The 16,225-nt window shown below is 46.6% G+C and overlaps 1 protein-coding gene across 3 annotated transcripts in view; it reads right to left on the reverse strand.

Annotated features, from left to right (window-relative positions):
- Positions 1 to 957: 957 nt before the first annotated feature.
- The window catches only part of LOC144145383 (monocarboxylate transporter 9-like), a 32,536-nt gene continuing 17,268 nt past the window's right edge, over positions 958 to 16,225 (reverse strand). The window contains exons 3-7 of one of the 3 annotated variants that reach the window (XM_077676970.1): positions 13,091 to 13,362; positions 11,857 to 12,000; positions 9,419 to 9,757; positions 5,255 to 5,917; positions 958 to 2,458 (exon numbers count right to left, since the gene is read on the reverse strand). In XM_077676970.1, the coding sequence (XP_077533096.1) occupies positions 2,247 to 2,458; positions 5,255 to 5,917; positions 9,419 to 9,757; positions 11,857 to 12,000; positions 13,091 to 13,313 (1,581 nt within the window). In that variant the 5' untranslated portion in view covers positions 13,314 to 13,362 and the 3' untranslated portion in view covers positions 958 to 2,246. Of the gene's footprint in view, positions 2,459 to 5,254; positions 5,918 to 9,418; positions 9,758 to 11,856; positions 12,001 to 13,090; positions 13,377 to 16,225 lie in introns of all 3 variants that reach the window. The other 2 variants (XM_077676969.1, XM_077676968.1) reach the window with 2 other exon arrangements.

A 16,225-nucleotide genomic window follows, 5' to 3' on the forward strand; every position in this document is an offset into this window, starting at 1 on the left:
TCATCATCATCATCACCACCATCACCAGCCCATCACCAGCCCATCTACGCCCACTGCAGGGCAAACACCTCTCATTAACCTCCAATTATCCTGGTCCTGTGCTAACTGCGACCTATTTATCCCCTAATACTTCTTGATCTCATCTGTCCTAACTTTCTGCTGCCCCCTGCCACGCTTGCCTTCTCTAGTGATCCACTCTGTTGCCCTTAATGACCAACGGTTATCTTGCCTTCGCATTACATGCCCTGCCCACGTCTATGTCTTCTTCTCAATTTCTACTAATATGTACTTAACACTAATCTCTAGTAATTGTCCCCTAAGAAGGAAGTGTATGACAGCTGCATCTTACCAGTACTCACCTACGGGAGAAACTTGGAGGCTCACTAAGAGGTTTCAAATTAAACTGAGGACGACTCAGCGAGAAATGGAACGGAGGATGACAGGTGTAACATTAAGGGACAAAAAGAGAGCGGAGTGGGTCAGGAAACAAACGTGTGTTAGGGCTACTTTGTATGCATTATAGCAAAGACAATGCCGGGGGTAAGAGAAATGTCAAAATATTGCTCCAGCTGCCAGCGCAGCAGCTGTATATACCAACATTTATCTCGCTGTTTTGACGGCCACCCGCACATTTCTGCTGATGGCTAGGCTATATCAGAGTCCTTCAATGCTTTGAAGGACTCTGGCTATATTTAACTGCTTTCCCATTCCTGCGCGGATCTTGTCAGCGGGAATGTCTGTGAGTCTGTGGCAAAGCCACGGGAGAGCGACCCTTACAAACGTGGTCGCGATTGTGAGAGCCGCGCTCCAGTTTATCGGTGACTGCTATTTAGAACTCCACCATTTTTTTTTTTCAGTTCTTCCCTATTGTCCTACTGCCGCCAGCAAACAAGGTACTTAAAACATATTCAGCGTAGACGTATGAACCTGTAAAATGCATTTCCAAACGTAGATGCAAGGTATCGATACACATGTCTTCAAAGTCACAGACACCGGACTTTTTCTTATATGTCGGTGGTTGGATACATCACAAAATTTGCCGCGACTGTATTGCTTAGTATAGTGTAAAATAACTATGATCCGAGAAGCCGAGCGATAGCTCGAATAAAACGAGGCTGTTCATCTGAACGACAAGTGCCAAGAGCCATACAAAGTACATCAAACTACGAAAATGCACGAAGTCGTGCGTACGTTGTCTGCCCTCCATACGGAAACTTTACAACCATCGATCATCAAGTAGAAAGCTCAATTTTATAAATATATTTGGCGTATTTATTTGTTCAAAGTTTTGTAACGGCAGCAGCAGTTGTGAATATAGGGAGGAGAGAGAGAGAGAAATAAAAATAAATACAAAACATATTCTCCGGATACTCGTGTCCGGAAGGCCCCAGAAGACGTTGCAATTCTTGAACAATGGCAGCCACATACCCCATCTCACACCCACAAAAAACATTCAAAACAACAATAAACACAGACATGTGATGATAGCAGCCGTACACAGCGACTGATGAAACTAAAAACTGATTCACGGGTACCATAATGTTTCTCTAAAGACTAAAGGTCGGTAGCAGGCGTTGAAGTGCTTCTAGTAACAATGAACGATTGAGAAACGCTTAACTTGAAGTATGTCTCCTGTCTTTCTTTTTGACACTACGGGAAACACATGATTGACGTCCACATCTGGATCCCCTCACAGGCACGGCCCACAGTTTGCATGACGAGTCACAAGCAGAACATAACATGTTTATGCCGCACATCGCCGGACACTATGACGCAGGTTGTCCACGATGCACTACAGGTTTGCTGGAAGCTCTAAGTAACGGCTGTAATAATTGAAAGGCGATGTTGATGACCTCAGAATCCATCCCATCACTGTTGGAGCGACCTATCACATGATGATCATAATGAGCATTGGCTCGCTTACTGGGCGATTGCTTGTTGTTGCCGAATTAGTCCAGTAGGCCTTGGCACACATTGAAAGTTCATATTATTCCCAAAATCCCCACTTTTCCAAAGACTTCAGTGATGCCATGTAGAATCTTGCAGTGTCCGTTCTTGATCTGGTTATTTCACAGAACCTCTAAAGCTGCTTTTGAAGCCTTCATAGACGACCCGTTGGTGTGTTGGGGCTGCAACTCCGGCGCCGCTGACTGCTTCAATAATTCAAGGCTTGCTACAGTGAATGATATCGCTTACGAGAACCTGAGAAAATGCTGTTTTCCGTTAGCATGCATTCTTCCACTCCATCAAGCATTGCACTTGTCTTCAATTATCAAGCTATTTACTGGAACCAACGCAGAATGTCGCCGCTCTTTATTGACGTCCTCTTCTTTAGCTGTTGAACATTTTCTTCTGCTGAGAGCAAGCTTCAGCGCCCACACACCGAGCAGCAGAACGTTGATGACAGCCATGATGTGAAACAGACCATCATAAGATCCGTGTTGGTCTCGGTAGTACCCTGAAGGGGCAAATAAAGAGAGTATTGTCAGGGGTGCACACACATCCCAATTTCATGACAAGAGAGAGAGAGAGAGAGAGAGAGAGATAGAGAGAGAGAGAGAGAGAGAGAGAGAGAGAGAGAGAGAGAGAGAGAGAGAGAGAGAGAGAGAGAGAGAGATAGTGATCTATCGGAGAGATTATCTCCAACCAAAAAAGGAGCTTGCTACACCAAGCACTGCAATTATGAAAAGATAAAAAAACCGTAGCAATAACAGAAATCGGACTGGGGGGCGTGAAGTAAGAATTAAGGGACGCAACCACTACTCAATAGCGACACCACAACTATAGCATTACTTCTGAAGTGCACTTGTCTGATTACATGCCATGAATACGACAGCATTAAAGGGAAGGTGAAGCGGTTTTAGAATTAAAAGAAAAGTTGACTAGCAGCAAGTACACATTGAATAGTTCCCGTGTACGAAATATTTTCGCAATACATGCAATAGAAGCGGCGCAATGAGCAAACAAAAGTGGCCCGATGCCCCGCCCCCATCTCGCCGCGCGATGCCGGAAGACCGAAGAGCGCGGGCGAAAACCGGCTGAAAAACGTCATACCTGGACTTCCGGCCGGATCGGCCGCCTCGGCCATGCTCTTTTCGCCGTGTTTCCTTGTGAATGATACTTGTTGTGGTTGATAGCACTCATTTGTACAATTTTCGTGTTCAAAAAGTATGCACGATACGCCAAACGAGGCATACGTTATCATGCCGTATTCCTAAGCAGAATAATGCCACGCCGGGATGCTTTATAACATACCGAAGCGACAGCCGAGGTGGCTGTGCTTGATGACAGAGAATATACTACACTACGTTAAATACTTTGTAAACCGCTCCAGTGCGTTTTTTTTTTTTTTTTTGATGCGACGGACGTGAATGTTCACACTAGGTTCTAGATTTAGGAAGGATGGGGAATACTGCTGTACTTTGGCCGGGGATGTTTCGTCCCATTCCAGAAACCAAGTCACATTTGTTGAGGACATACTTGTTTCGTTAAACGCGTCGGTTTTCTTTCCCTATGGGCTCAGGATAGTGTTAAAAAAACAATTTTTTGGCGAAACTAAAACTAGGGGCCTATCCTGATAGAACTTCTCTCCCGGCTAAGAGGTAAACAGTATTCCTACAAAGTAAAAGAACCAAGACAACCAGATTACTGATTTTGCAAGTATACATGTCACGATAAGGTGGTGTTTGTCTGGAATTAAAAAAAAAAAACTCCGAACCACCACCGTGCCATAATTTATGTTGACTGCGGGGGCCTAATTTTTTTGCCCAAGATTCCGTGTGGCTGCATATTATAACCTGGCAAGCACTTGTTGTCACTGAACCTCAAGTGTGCTCCAGTGATAGTCGGTGATACATATAATGATGATACTAGAAAAATTAGGAGCGAAGAGTAAATATACGGCCTCTGTCCGACTAGCGCGTTAAATGCTTAAATCTAGAAATGCTGAAACAGGCCAACGATTCATTATCACAAACGTTTGGTGATTGTTACCTAAAGTAACGTAACTACAATGTAACTGCCTTGTCCGACTGGTCTGTTAATTATAACGAGGTGGCCGTAATATTGTAGCAGAATGCGCAACGCACAAGCGAAAATCAAGCCCTACTACAGCCAATAATACTGAGCAGGCACTAGTATGCTGCAGTGTTTTCGGAATAAATGCATGTGAAGCAGTAGGACGCCACTCATCGAAGTGCAGCTAGCAATCGCGGAGGCGCCGTAGCGCCGCTGCCGAAATGGCGCGCGCGTGTGGGTCTGTGTACGGGGATGAGTAACGGGGTTGGGGTGGGCGACAACGAACAAAGGAAATGCGGAAGCAGAGTCTGCTTGTTGGTTTATACGTGTACCGGCAAGATGTGTCTCGCATATACGTTTACAGGGCATGAACGCTATTATTTCGCGCAGTGCACGTCCGTGCTTTTCGCTGGTAGATTGTTTATAAAACGCCCATTAATCTTCGGCATAAATGGTTTTGTGTATAATAAGAAACAGTTAAGGCAGTACCTAATATTAACATAAGGTATAAAATCCCCCTATGCTGGTTGCCTAATTCCAAAATATTTTGATGGAACCCACTAGTCGACGTCACAGTCACTGCTTTGGGGTTCTCTGTCGTGTAAAGCAAATTTAAGCTCCAAGATAATTGAACCAACAGCACGGGAAATTATAAAACGAACTTCCAGTGATGTGCGAAAATTAAACTGCAAGCTAAATTGCCGCAAAGGCAACCGTGCGATCGTTCGCAATGCTTCCGACAACCCGCGCGGCCAAAGGATGTCCTCCTTTGACGTCATGACGGGCGCAACCAATCAGGGGCGTCAAAAGACGAAAAGCGCGCGTCTTTCAAACGGGGCCGCGCTTTTTGCAAGATAAATGCCACTTGGACTCATGTACGATAAATTTCAATGTGATATTCGGAATCAGCGCGCAAGAACCTATATAACTGTTAATCTAACTCAAATTTTTTGGAAAGTGCTTCAGCTTCCCTTTAATGCTTCCTCCGCCGGTGATTTAGTGCTACAACGCGCGTGTGTCACGATGGTTCCACGAAGATATCACATACAAATCCGTAGCTTCTCAGCTCACAGTTCTAAATAGTTTTCCGACTGTTTATAAAGCCACTCAAGTTAAAAGTGCGCCTTACATTTTTTTTTAATTCTTCAATGGCGCCGCTAAACATCTACGCATTAGAAGCAGCGCTCCCATGCCCTTACCGAACTATTGACTTCGGAAGAAACATCGGCTTCCTTACCCACGAGAGGCGGTCGTGCCAGGGATCCGGCGCCAATGCAGAACACCATGCCGCCCATCATGACAGGCAGTGATTCGACTCCAAAGTCATGTATGAGTGTCGGTGCTTGCAGGGGAACTCTGGACCCACTGCTGACACCCATGAGAACCGAGCATATCACCAGCATGGGGAAAGTCCCTGCCCACACTAGGAACTCGAAGGCAAAGGCTTGCACAAGGTAGCCGAGGAACATGACAGCCTCGAGCGAGAGGAGTTTCGAGTCGATCACAAAACCGCACATGGCTCTCAATGTGATGTCCCCGGCGGTGAAAGCGTGCAAGAGGTACACGGCGTCCGACGGCAAGATCCCTCTGTCCCTGGCGAGGTCAACGCACAGCAAGACGAACGTCCCCATGCTGAAGATCACGATGGTGAAGGACAGGGCGTCGACCAAGAAGGCCGCAGTCAAGAACTGCCGTGCTGTGTCTTTGAGGCTGAGAGGGCGTGTGGCTCCTCCTTGTTCTTCGTCAGTCTGCGGGGCCACGCCAAAATCCAGGGCTCCGAACGAGCTGACGCTTCCCATCCAGTCATCCATGACGGCGGACCGCGCAATCTGTGCCGCGCTGGGTCGCCGAGGAGCAGCTATCGGTCTTATGCCCGGGTTGTCGTTGATTTTTTCTTTGCCTGCGTTAAAAAAACGTGTTTAATTTCGCACTGCAAGAGTAGCTACGCTTAGAAATGATCACATGCGTCAATTTCAAAGATATACAAGGCCCCGTTCGAGCAATACGGCCAAGAAATCATCGGAGGATGAGACGCTTAGTCTTCGTATGGCACTCGTAAAGGGTTTCTTGTTACCCGGTATTTTCTGCGGTCACATTAAAAAATACATCAGACTGAATACTTCAGCTATAGTTCAAAACGTCGTTTTAGAAGATATCCAATCATTTATTTCCTTGTTTTTTTGGCATCGCTATGATTCTCCATCATTTGCAGGGCTCTTGTCCGTGGTTTAAACCACTGTGGCAGGCATGCAATTCAGGTGATGCTCGCAACTCGGTCGACTGGAGTTTTTGATTTACATTAATATAAAGTTTTGAATAAAGTTTAAAATAAAGAACTTTGTTTTTGTTTCTGACGCTCCGCTCCGCTCCCGTTGGTCCACTCTGGGCGAGTGGAGGGCGAGCCGATTTATTGATTGTAGCATCTTTTTGTAGCGTTGATTGATTGATTGATTGATTGATTGATTGATTGATTGATTGATTGATTGATTGATTGATTGATTGATTGATTGATTGATTGATTGATTGATTGATTGATTGATTGATTGATTCTATCATTCACTTTGTAGGGGGTGATGGCGCGTGTTATCTCACCCAACACGCCGATGAATCTATCTTGTTTTAGAGCTCCAATTAGCGGCAGGATAAAATTAAATTTTATTTTTGACAGGGGGTATCTGTCTTGTGCTATATACCCTTGTGGCTTTCTTACCACCAGAATTTCGATGTTGTTTTAGTCCTCCATACAGCCTTGTAGTAGAGGCGGTTGTACTAGAACATTCGCGGTGTCGGTAGCGTATATGACATTGGCGCCGCTAGTGGCGCCCTTTGTGTGTGCAAACTAAAACCACATCCAAAAGGTCACATAATCTTTGTGGCTTCAGTTACTAAAACAAACCAAGCCCAGTTAATTGCTGTTCCTAAGCTTTTTTATATAAACTCTCCAACCAAGTGAGCTCTGTTAATGCAAGGCCCTGGTTCACTATCCCTATAGGCGTCTGCATAATTCTTATGTGAATGGCTCCTTCTGCTGTTCTGATGATAGAAATATTTCTTCAAGTATTTAGTAAAGAGAAAAACAGTGGAATTAGACCGGTCATGCACCGCGGAGAATAAAAAAAAGTGCGGGCCAATCCACCCTGTGGAGATGGTTAAGAAGCGAAGCTTATACAGCCCCTACCACAGGTGACTACAGCCCGCTTGCGTAGTCACCCCTTACACCGTGCCTGTAACACGTTCTTTATTATTTCCCTTCAGCACGACGTTCACAAATGCCTTATTATCGGTGTGTTACAGACTCAGACTTTGTGTTTTCACCGCAGTTATATTCCTCGTGAACGTTAAAGGGTCCCTGCAACACTTTCGATAAACGCTTTCACTCTTTCCTTCACGTCTGGAAGAACTGCGACAGCTACAGTTATCGCCAGCACGGAGCGGCACTGCGCGATTTGCTCGTCGCACCAGATACGCCTTCCGTTTTAAGTGTGAACACTTTATAAGCGACCCCAAACCATCCACCGCCGGCGTCGGCGGCGGCGGCGTCGGCGGCGTCCGCAGTGCTCCTCTATAAAGAAAAACAGCATCCGGCGCCAGGTTTCGATACGCGGACTTTGCGGCCGCAGCGCGACGCTCTACCGATCAAGCCACGGACGCGACGGTGATATCAGTGTTGACGCGCCTTATATCTTTAACGCATTCAAACTACGTCGTCAGCGGCGTGCGTTGGCGACTCAGCGGCGTTATAGCGGCTTGATAACTGCGTGGTGTACACGTGATACTACAAACCCGATGGAAGACATGGAAGAGAAGGCGGCGAGGCGGTGGGCTGCGGGGGCCGAGCGCAAGCGCCGCAAGCGGGCCGACAACCGTGTATTCGCACTTTCACATTCTCCCCCTCGGGGAAATGCGGGGGAATTTTCTGCTTTGCTTTTATGGCTTTATTTTCAAAGTTGCTCTCGAAAAGCGTTCATTGCTGCAACTGAAGGAAAGTTCAGTAAAATTGACAGCTGGGCTAGTTGGTTTTGATTCATCGTAAGTAGCGCTTGAAACGTTTCTGTGTCCCGTTTCAAGCGCTATTTACGATGAATCAACTGAAGGAAAACCGGCCGACAGCCGCTACATGGCCTCAGTGACGTAATTCGGGCCGTCGAAAAACGTCAAGACCGGGAAAGAGAGAAAAATCTTTTGAACGAGTTTCCAAGTTATCTGATAAGCATAAGGCAGTATGTTTTGGCTGAGGTACTTTTCGACCCCCTAATCTAAGTACTGGGTGGGTTGGGTGACTACATTCTTCAAGCGTTTAAGAATTCAAAAAATTGGAAAAAGTGTTTCAGGGTCCCTTTAAGTCAATGCACATTTCACGAATGGTAGTTGGTTGTTTGGTATCGGTGTTACACATAGGTGGCCATGTGCATTGGTGTGCCGTGCCGTAGGCGGAGCGCGAGCGGTGCGAGGAGTCGCGTGACACTGACACCTGGCATTCAGCGATTACGCAGGGGTAAACCCGCAGCTGTGCTGTGTGAGTACACCGCCTGTCTCCCGAGTCTCCGCGTGCGTTCGTAGCTCAATTGGTAAAACAATGGGCTCTCGCCCCGTTTCTCTATTCCGTCCGGGTTCGATTCCTGGCGGTGCCAGTAATTCCTTTTATGTGTTCGCGGGAGTTTTCTGTTGACGCGGATGGTCGTGACAGAACCCTTCGCTCGCAGACATACAAAGCTTCACTTTAAAAGAAGTGGATCACCCTGGTGGAATTGCGACTGCCAATGAGGGAAGAAAGTTATAGCAGAGAACGTCATGTGACAATCCTGAGACCAGATGGTGCTCTCACACTTAACGTCCCCAGATTTCGCATGAAGAACGCTTCTAAAATTCCGCGCGTGCACTGTGCTCTGTACATTTATAGGATACTGCAGTCTCCGAATTTTCGCCTACCCTCACAGGCGAGTGAGCAAGCGACACAGGTGAGTGAGTCGATGACCAGCCAAGGAAGCATGCAAGCTCACAGAAACCGAGAGTGGGAACCCTTCGTAACAGTACGTTTGCCCCTATCACTGGCCTTCGTAACTACACTTTAAAAAACCACCGCAGGTGGGCTTCAACACAACGCTCCAAAACTGCCAATCAGCGTGACCGAACGTGCGAACTTGGCAAATAACGAGGCGACCATGCGATTAGTGTCACAATAGAATCTGCGCTGGGACAACCGCGTTCAAGCACGCAGGTGCGGTGTTGCCCGGCGCAGGTTCAATATTTTACTCTAATTACATGCTTGGACTCGTTATTCCCCAAGTTTGCACGTTTGGTCACACGGATTGGCAGTTTTTGGAGCGTTGTGGTGAAAAAAGCCCACCTGCGGCTATTTCTTAGAGCGTAGGGAAATGTTTTTGAAATAGGCGCCCAGTACCTTGAGACAAGAGGGATGTATGCTTGGCGGCTGCCATCTTGTGCAGGAGCTCCACTCTCCGCGCTTTTGGAGGAGGTGACGGTTCGGCTGACCTGCTGATCCAGGGCGGGCTGTGAAGCGCGATCGTCCCCGGAAAGGTGTTGAGGATGATGGCGCCGAGGAGCAGGAAGCTGCCTCGGAGGCCGTACGTGGTGCGGAAGTACTCCACCAAGGGCGGCGCGAAGAACGTGTTGAGCCCGCAGAAGGTGAAGATCATGCTGCACGCGGTGATCCTGCGCTTCTCGAAGTGCTGGGAGACGAGCACGTTGACGCCCACGAAGACGCCGGACAGCGTGATTCCTGCAGGAGTAAAAAGGAGGAGTTTGAGAAACTTAACTGATGAAGAAGGCTACGAAGAAGGCTACTGATGAAGAAAGACTGATGAAGAAGGCTACGTAGCAACACAAGTCGGATATTTGCGTCCACATATGCAGGATGCCATGTCAATAAATGAGCGTATTTACAAATTTAGTTAGGACGAACGGTCGGCTTGATCACGCGGGTCGCATTGTGTGGCCCATTTTTTGCCGCGATAATACACGTAAACAACCCTATTACCCCAGTTTTCTGGCACCCAAAAAGGAAGACGTATTTCTATCCATGACGAAGTCTATGCCTTTTCGGGTCTTTCACACGCAACCGGATACAATAAAAAGTCATTAGCCAGCCTATTTTCCCGTACACCAAAGCTGGGTTTTAGTGAATTATACTAGCAAACCGGGGATCCGTTGCCTTAGGTGTTAAAAATGAACAAAGACCATAAATCGTGGCATTCGTGCAGATATTCAATACGCTGGATTGAGGAGGTACAAATAAAAATTGGTTAAATGCGCTTGTCGCAACACCACGCATATAAAGAGGGAGAAAGGGAGGGAGGAAAAGGAAAGTAATCTGTCATGAACACAGGGGAAGTAACGTGCTCTGTTCTGTCAAAAAATATAAATCTTGGCATGTTAAAAAGAATGAAAACGGAATAAGTCCGGCCCAGGTGGTATCCCAGCCCTTAACCGTCGTATTACGTGACCTATACTTTTTTAAGTACAGCTACCGGGACGACTGTGTTCCCCTCCACCTTCTAGTGCATTATAGTATGCCTATAAGTGCACCCTATGGTTTTGGAGGTAGCCAGAGCCGGTCGGACAACTTGGGGTTAAGGGCCCCTGTGATGAAACAGAATCATCTCGGGCCAGGTAAGCCTATCCGAAAGGATACATCTTTGGATCTTACCAAACACTCCTGCTGGACCCCGACATTAGAGGGGAGGCATGTATTCCTCACCCTACTAGGGAGCAAAGTCGGCAATCGGCCGCACTGCCACCACCAGAAAGAAGCATAGCGGCAGATTCCACTTGGCGTTCGGTGAGTCATCAAAAATTCTATGAGGGGCGAATTACTGATCGTTAATTCCGTGTCAATTCACCATTGTCTGCTTATGAAATCTCATTAAGCTTATCATCTTGGAAATGCATTTGACCGCATTTCACAGGGGATTAAATTCAAAAGTTTTTTGACATGAGCAAGTTGATTCCTAGAAGAACCGGTGACAGGCCTACGGGCCCACGTAGACGCCACGAACTGTTTCCGAGAAGTTGCTCATTGTGTAAGATCACGTCGCTGAGAACACTGACATTTAGGAGGTGTTGGACCCCGACGTTCGCGGGTAATCAATTGTTTCTACAATTGTTGACCAGATCACCACACGGCCACCCGACCAGGTGATTTTTGGGGCAGAACCAATATGACAAGCAGAAGTAATCGTCCCTGTTCTTCACGATTTTTGAACAAATGATCAAATTTTAACGTACGCGTTATAAACTCCCCCTACCCGGGATCTTATTGTCAAGTTTACAGGAAACCAAAACATCGAGTGAGTACCACTTGGAGTTAACACAATCCTACAGGTTGTATTCGCTGGCGAGGCACGCGAGCAGGCAACCAAGTGCGCCGTCACTGGTTACGTCGGGCTCCGCGGGATAGTGGTACTTGTCCGTGCTAAGCACATGATGTGTGTCGGACGTTCCACACTCTACCCCACTGAACGCAAAGTAACGCCTCGACTCCATGTGAGTGCGATTAATAACCTATCTGTTGACACCACCGCTGAGAATCGGGTTGAAACGATACAGACGACCCACACCGGTGTCTTTTTTTTCTGCGGCGTGAGGGCGCAGTGGCACAGGCGGCGCTATGTCCGTGGCGCTTCGGCCATGTCTGTGGCCGTTTCCAGTGTTGCCGAGCGAAGAAATTGACAGTTACACTTTTCAGTGAAAACCATCTATAGAATGAACATTCAAGCATATCTTAGTATCGGCAGGTACATTAGTACATTAATTATTCCATTCACATTGTTCGTGGGTGATATGTGATAGTGACCTTCAGAGTAGGCGGACTCGACTCACCATGAACCAAACCGAAGAAGACGTTGAGAAAGAGAACCCCTTCGGCAAAGTAGCAGACGCATATTGCGAGGCCAGTGATGAACGAGCAGGTGAGCAGGACGATGCGACAGGAGAAGCGTCGACACAGCAGCCCCATCACTGGACCTGCATTGCCACAGGAAAGTTTACCACTTAGCAATCAGTGAAGGCAGTCCGGATACTGCACAATAGGGCAGAAGTCACAGTAGCCGCATTTATTCCCCAATGCAATAATAAGCACTACTGAAAAAACACTCGTCAAAGAATTAAACCCAGTTCCACCCACTGATATCTGCTCAAACAGATGATATGTGGTTCTCTTCTGTCGGCTCGAGAACGGCAGAGCATGAGAAAGGTTGCGCCATTCAGAACATTCACTGAACCGTTTTCATTCTTTGAGCCGTGGGCCATTCTGTGTGCCTGGGCACCGGGCTTGCAACCCACGTAGTTAGCTAATGCTTTCGAATTAGTATAACAAATAGAACGTAGGATGAGAACGAGAACAACGCTTCATACAATGCGATCCCATTGGTTCCGAAACAGTGGACATTCTGGAAACGAATATATAACTACAAAAGTTTCCCCCTTGGTTCGCAGTTGGCCGCGCGAAGGTACCATTAAGCTTCGCCAACCTGCTAGGTTTTGGAGGTTGAATAAATGATCCCCAGACACACTTGTTGCCCGCCATGTGATGTTGCTGTCAGTGAATCGTCTCTCGAAATCCTGGCACCACTCCTAACTCACATGACGTATCACCGGACGGCGCTTCTGCATAATCGGCGAGCTTCATCCCGATTTCAATTGGGAGCGCGCACACACACGACGCACAAACAGAAAGAGTCTTCAGGATAACAACTCACGTATATGCACACGCGCACGTACGCACCCAGAGAGAGAGAGAAAGAGAGAGTATGGAGAGGGAGAGATTATAATAGCATTATAATTATATAATAGCGTAAATGGAGATAATTGGCGGACAGGATTTGTAAAAACAAAAAAAAATGGCCGTAAAGAACTCACAGTCAACACAAGCGGCATAATAATGCTACGAATAAGTAGGCAATTCTCTGAATTTCTGAAGAATTTGTTTTGTTCGGATGACTTGCATGCGCCTATCAGTGGAAGCATGACGGGCAGTATCTGGAAAGGTCAATGGCAATACGACATGCAGTAGCTTCGTGCATGCCGCGGGGACTGAGGTCAAGCGCGGGCATACCTGCCAGGTTGAGCAGGCATCCGTTGAGGGTGACCGGCCATGAGGCCAGCTGGCGGCTGACGCCGTACGTGTCGATGATGCCGTAGAAGAGCACCCCTGCCACGCGCACGCTGGCGGTGCAGATGAACAGCACCCAGCTCAGGAAGCCCGCAGTGATCCAGCTCCAGCGCGAGTCCAGCCCGAACTGCGGGTCCCGCTTTAGGGAAGCCACGCTCCGGGACATGATGACGCGGCTCGTTGGGCGGCTGGCTGGCTCGTTTCCCACTTGTTACCTGCGTCCTGTTTCCTTTAAGAACGAGATCACTACTTGGATCCTTCTTCGAAAACCGCGTGACATCGAAAAGTTGTAGCAGAAAAGACGCCACGGAAAAGTGGCACACCAGATTCCCTCTGGCTGGAACGCGTGGCCTGCAAGCGAGTAGCGCGCTTGCAGGCCACGCCTGGACGTGCGACGAGGCACGCTGCTTTAACTTGCTTTTGTTACAATCAAATTATTAAAGACGATAGTCTTTCTTAGGCTACTTAAACCCAGATCTTTTGGTCTGTCTGTATGTCTGTCTGTCCGTCTGTCTGTCTGTGACTCGATTCAGCCACCCGGCCAAAGCAAAACAATGCCTGCGCTATAGTCTTATATAGTCAGAGCTAAAAATACCCGTCTATGCCCGGTGTAATACTCATACTTGTCAACATTGTTGAAGAAGAACAAGACATTACGCAAATATGAGACAACAAATCAATACAGAAGTGATATCTGCAGTGTTCCTTTATAAAAAATCAAATATGCTTGACTTTTGCGAAATTAAATTCTTCATCAACTGCAAAAAAAGAATTCACTCCGCCGTCGCCTGCTGTCGCCCGCGCCACTACAGCTTCTGGCGCCATTTTAAGAAATCAACCGGCAACAGTTACGCAAGGTTCCACTAGATATATGTTTCACGTTCTGCTTGCAACGCACGTGGAGTAGGGAAACGCGGTTCTATAAACGTTGAACTAGGGCGCCTCGATGAACGCTCGTCTTCACCGTACGGCGGCGTTCGCATCGAGACACCCGGTTTGGAGCAGTGGAACGCGGGATATTTAAAATGATTTAAGCAAACATTTGGCGTATTTACCTTGGGAGGAGCGCGACGCAAGAGGAACAACATGAGAGGTGAGCGGGAAAGCGAAGTGAGGCATTTACTTCGCAAAAGCCGATAAAGACTATCGTCTTTTGACGGCATTTGCAACGAAAGGAGCAGATACGCGGCCAATTTTTTCACAACGCTTCGATAGACAGGTTCTAATTTTAAACCTGCAAAGGTACGTAATTTCCCTTTAACGTTGGTGTGTTACTTATAGGATATCCTATGATTCCTTCAGGTTTTCTTTAATGGCTTCTCGCTTCCTGAACGGGAAATGAAAATTCACTTCATGCTTGTATATGAACGTAAGCCCACCATTCACCGCAACCGCGCGTGTTTTTAGTGATGGTAGCAGTTTCAAGCCTAAAATAGCAATATTCTATTAATGTATAGTTGCAAAATGGCCGACTTCCTTTGGCATACGAGCACGTTTCAAACAATTTTTTTTTTCAATATTGAATACATAACGTATTGTTGAATTTTAATAATACGCATTTACCCACAACCACTGGCTACTGATCGGCATTTTTTTTAGATATAATTTCGCACAAAAATTCCCCAATACACTTAGAAGGCTTCAATACAGGCGATTCACTTAATTACCTTTCCTTCCGTAGTGGCCTCACCTTTTCAACTTTTTAAAAACTTGCTGGTATTTATTTTCATTGACCCTTTCGTAGCCCTCTATTCTCATATCTCTGACCCCTGCTTCTCCTTTTTTTTATTAAAAGTATTCTAATACTACTAGGAAACTAATATCCTACATTTTGTGGATAATTATTTTTATATCGTTGGAGCTTTTGTTTTTTAGTATATTTCATCCCCATGCCGTTCAGTCAACTCTAATGGTACACAAGTTTTCTCCCCGATTCGTCATTGCCCTAAGTAAAATCTGTGGCAACTCTGAAGTAGTTCTATCGCTACTGCTCTGTGTTATGCTACCTGAAGCGACGAACCACTTCACTACGGCTCTCAAAAAGAATGTTGAAAACGCTTACCTGCTAATAATTAATTCGCAATAAACTTATAGTTTTACTTGAGCGTAATATCTGCCTCTTGATGTTACAATTGACTTCCATTGTGTAATACATTATGTAGCTTCTCTGAGATACCCTTTGTTTCATGTTTATTTCGATAGATTTTCCATGACACCTGCTGGTGTTACTAGCCTGTTTTGTTTGCGAGAATTTATTGGTTACTAATTTAAAGCAACTAGTATAGGAAGTCACGCCTGGAATTTATTGGCTTGAGTCCCAGTTATTGAGTCTTGTACCAATTCTAAACTTCATTGTTTATAACTAGGAACAAATTAAAAAAAGAAAGTATACAGATATATTAAATAAGAATTAAAATTATAATGGGATTTATTTGTGCATTGATGAAATGCACACGATTGAAAATACAAAAGGAAGCACCAGAGCCGTTGGGTGACAGGGGCATCCAATAAGTAATCACAGAAACACGCCCACTTGGACGTTGTTTCCGCCATAGTAACACTTAAACTAAGCTTCCCCGATGTTGGTGATTTTGGCAAATTACATACTGCCCCTATTATCCGAAATCGCTTGCAAATCTACCCGTCATTTGGCGGTCAATTAATAACCAGCTAGCCCAACTTTCTGCCTTAACCTCACAAAAATCCGAAGGCCAAACCATCCACGCTAGGAAACCTGTCGTAGTTTGCCCATAGGCACCAAAAAGAAAACGTCGAGTGTCACTGAGCAGTGATGATATACGTCCACAGATAGCTTGTTGATGCACGCCCAGAACTCGACATCGGAGCCAAACTGTCCCGATCTTGAATGTGCTTCTTTTGCGAGAATACCTGTACGCCGTTGCGGCATAAGCGTACCTCGGCAAAACTGGGCGCCACTCACTCACACTCACACAGAAAAACATTTTCCTCACGCACTCGCACTCACGCTCACCCGTCGCCCTCACCACTCGCACTCGCTCGCACTCACGCTCACTACGCGCCCTCGACCACTCGCACCCACTCGCACTCACCCTCACC

This window comes from Haemaphysalis longicornis, unplaced genomic scaffold (assembly GCF_048455015.1).
Source record: "Haemaphysalis longicornis isolate Haplotype H1 unplaced genomic scaffold, Haemaphysalis longicornis Haplotype H1 scaffold_7, whole genome shotgun sequence".
Lineage (NCBI taxonomy): Eukaryota > Metazoa > Arthropoda > Arachnida > Ixodida > Ixodidae > Haemaphysalis > Haemaphysalis longicornis.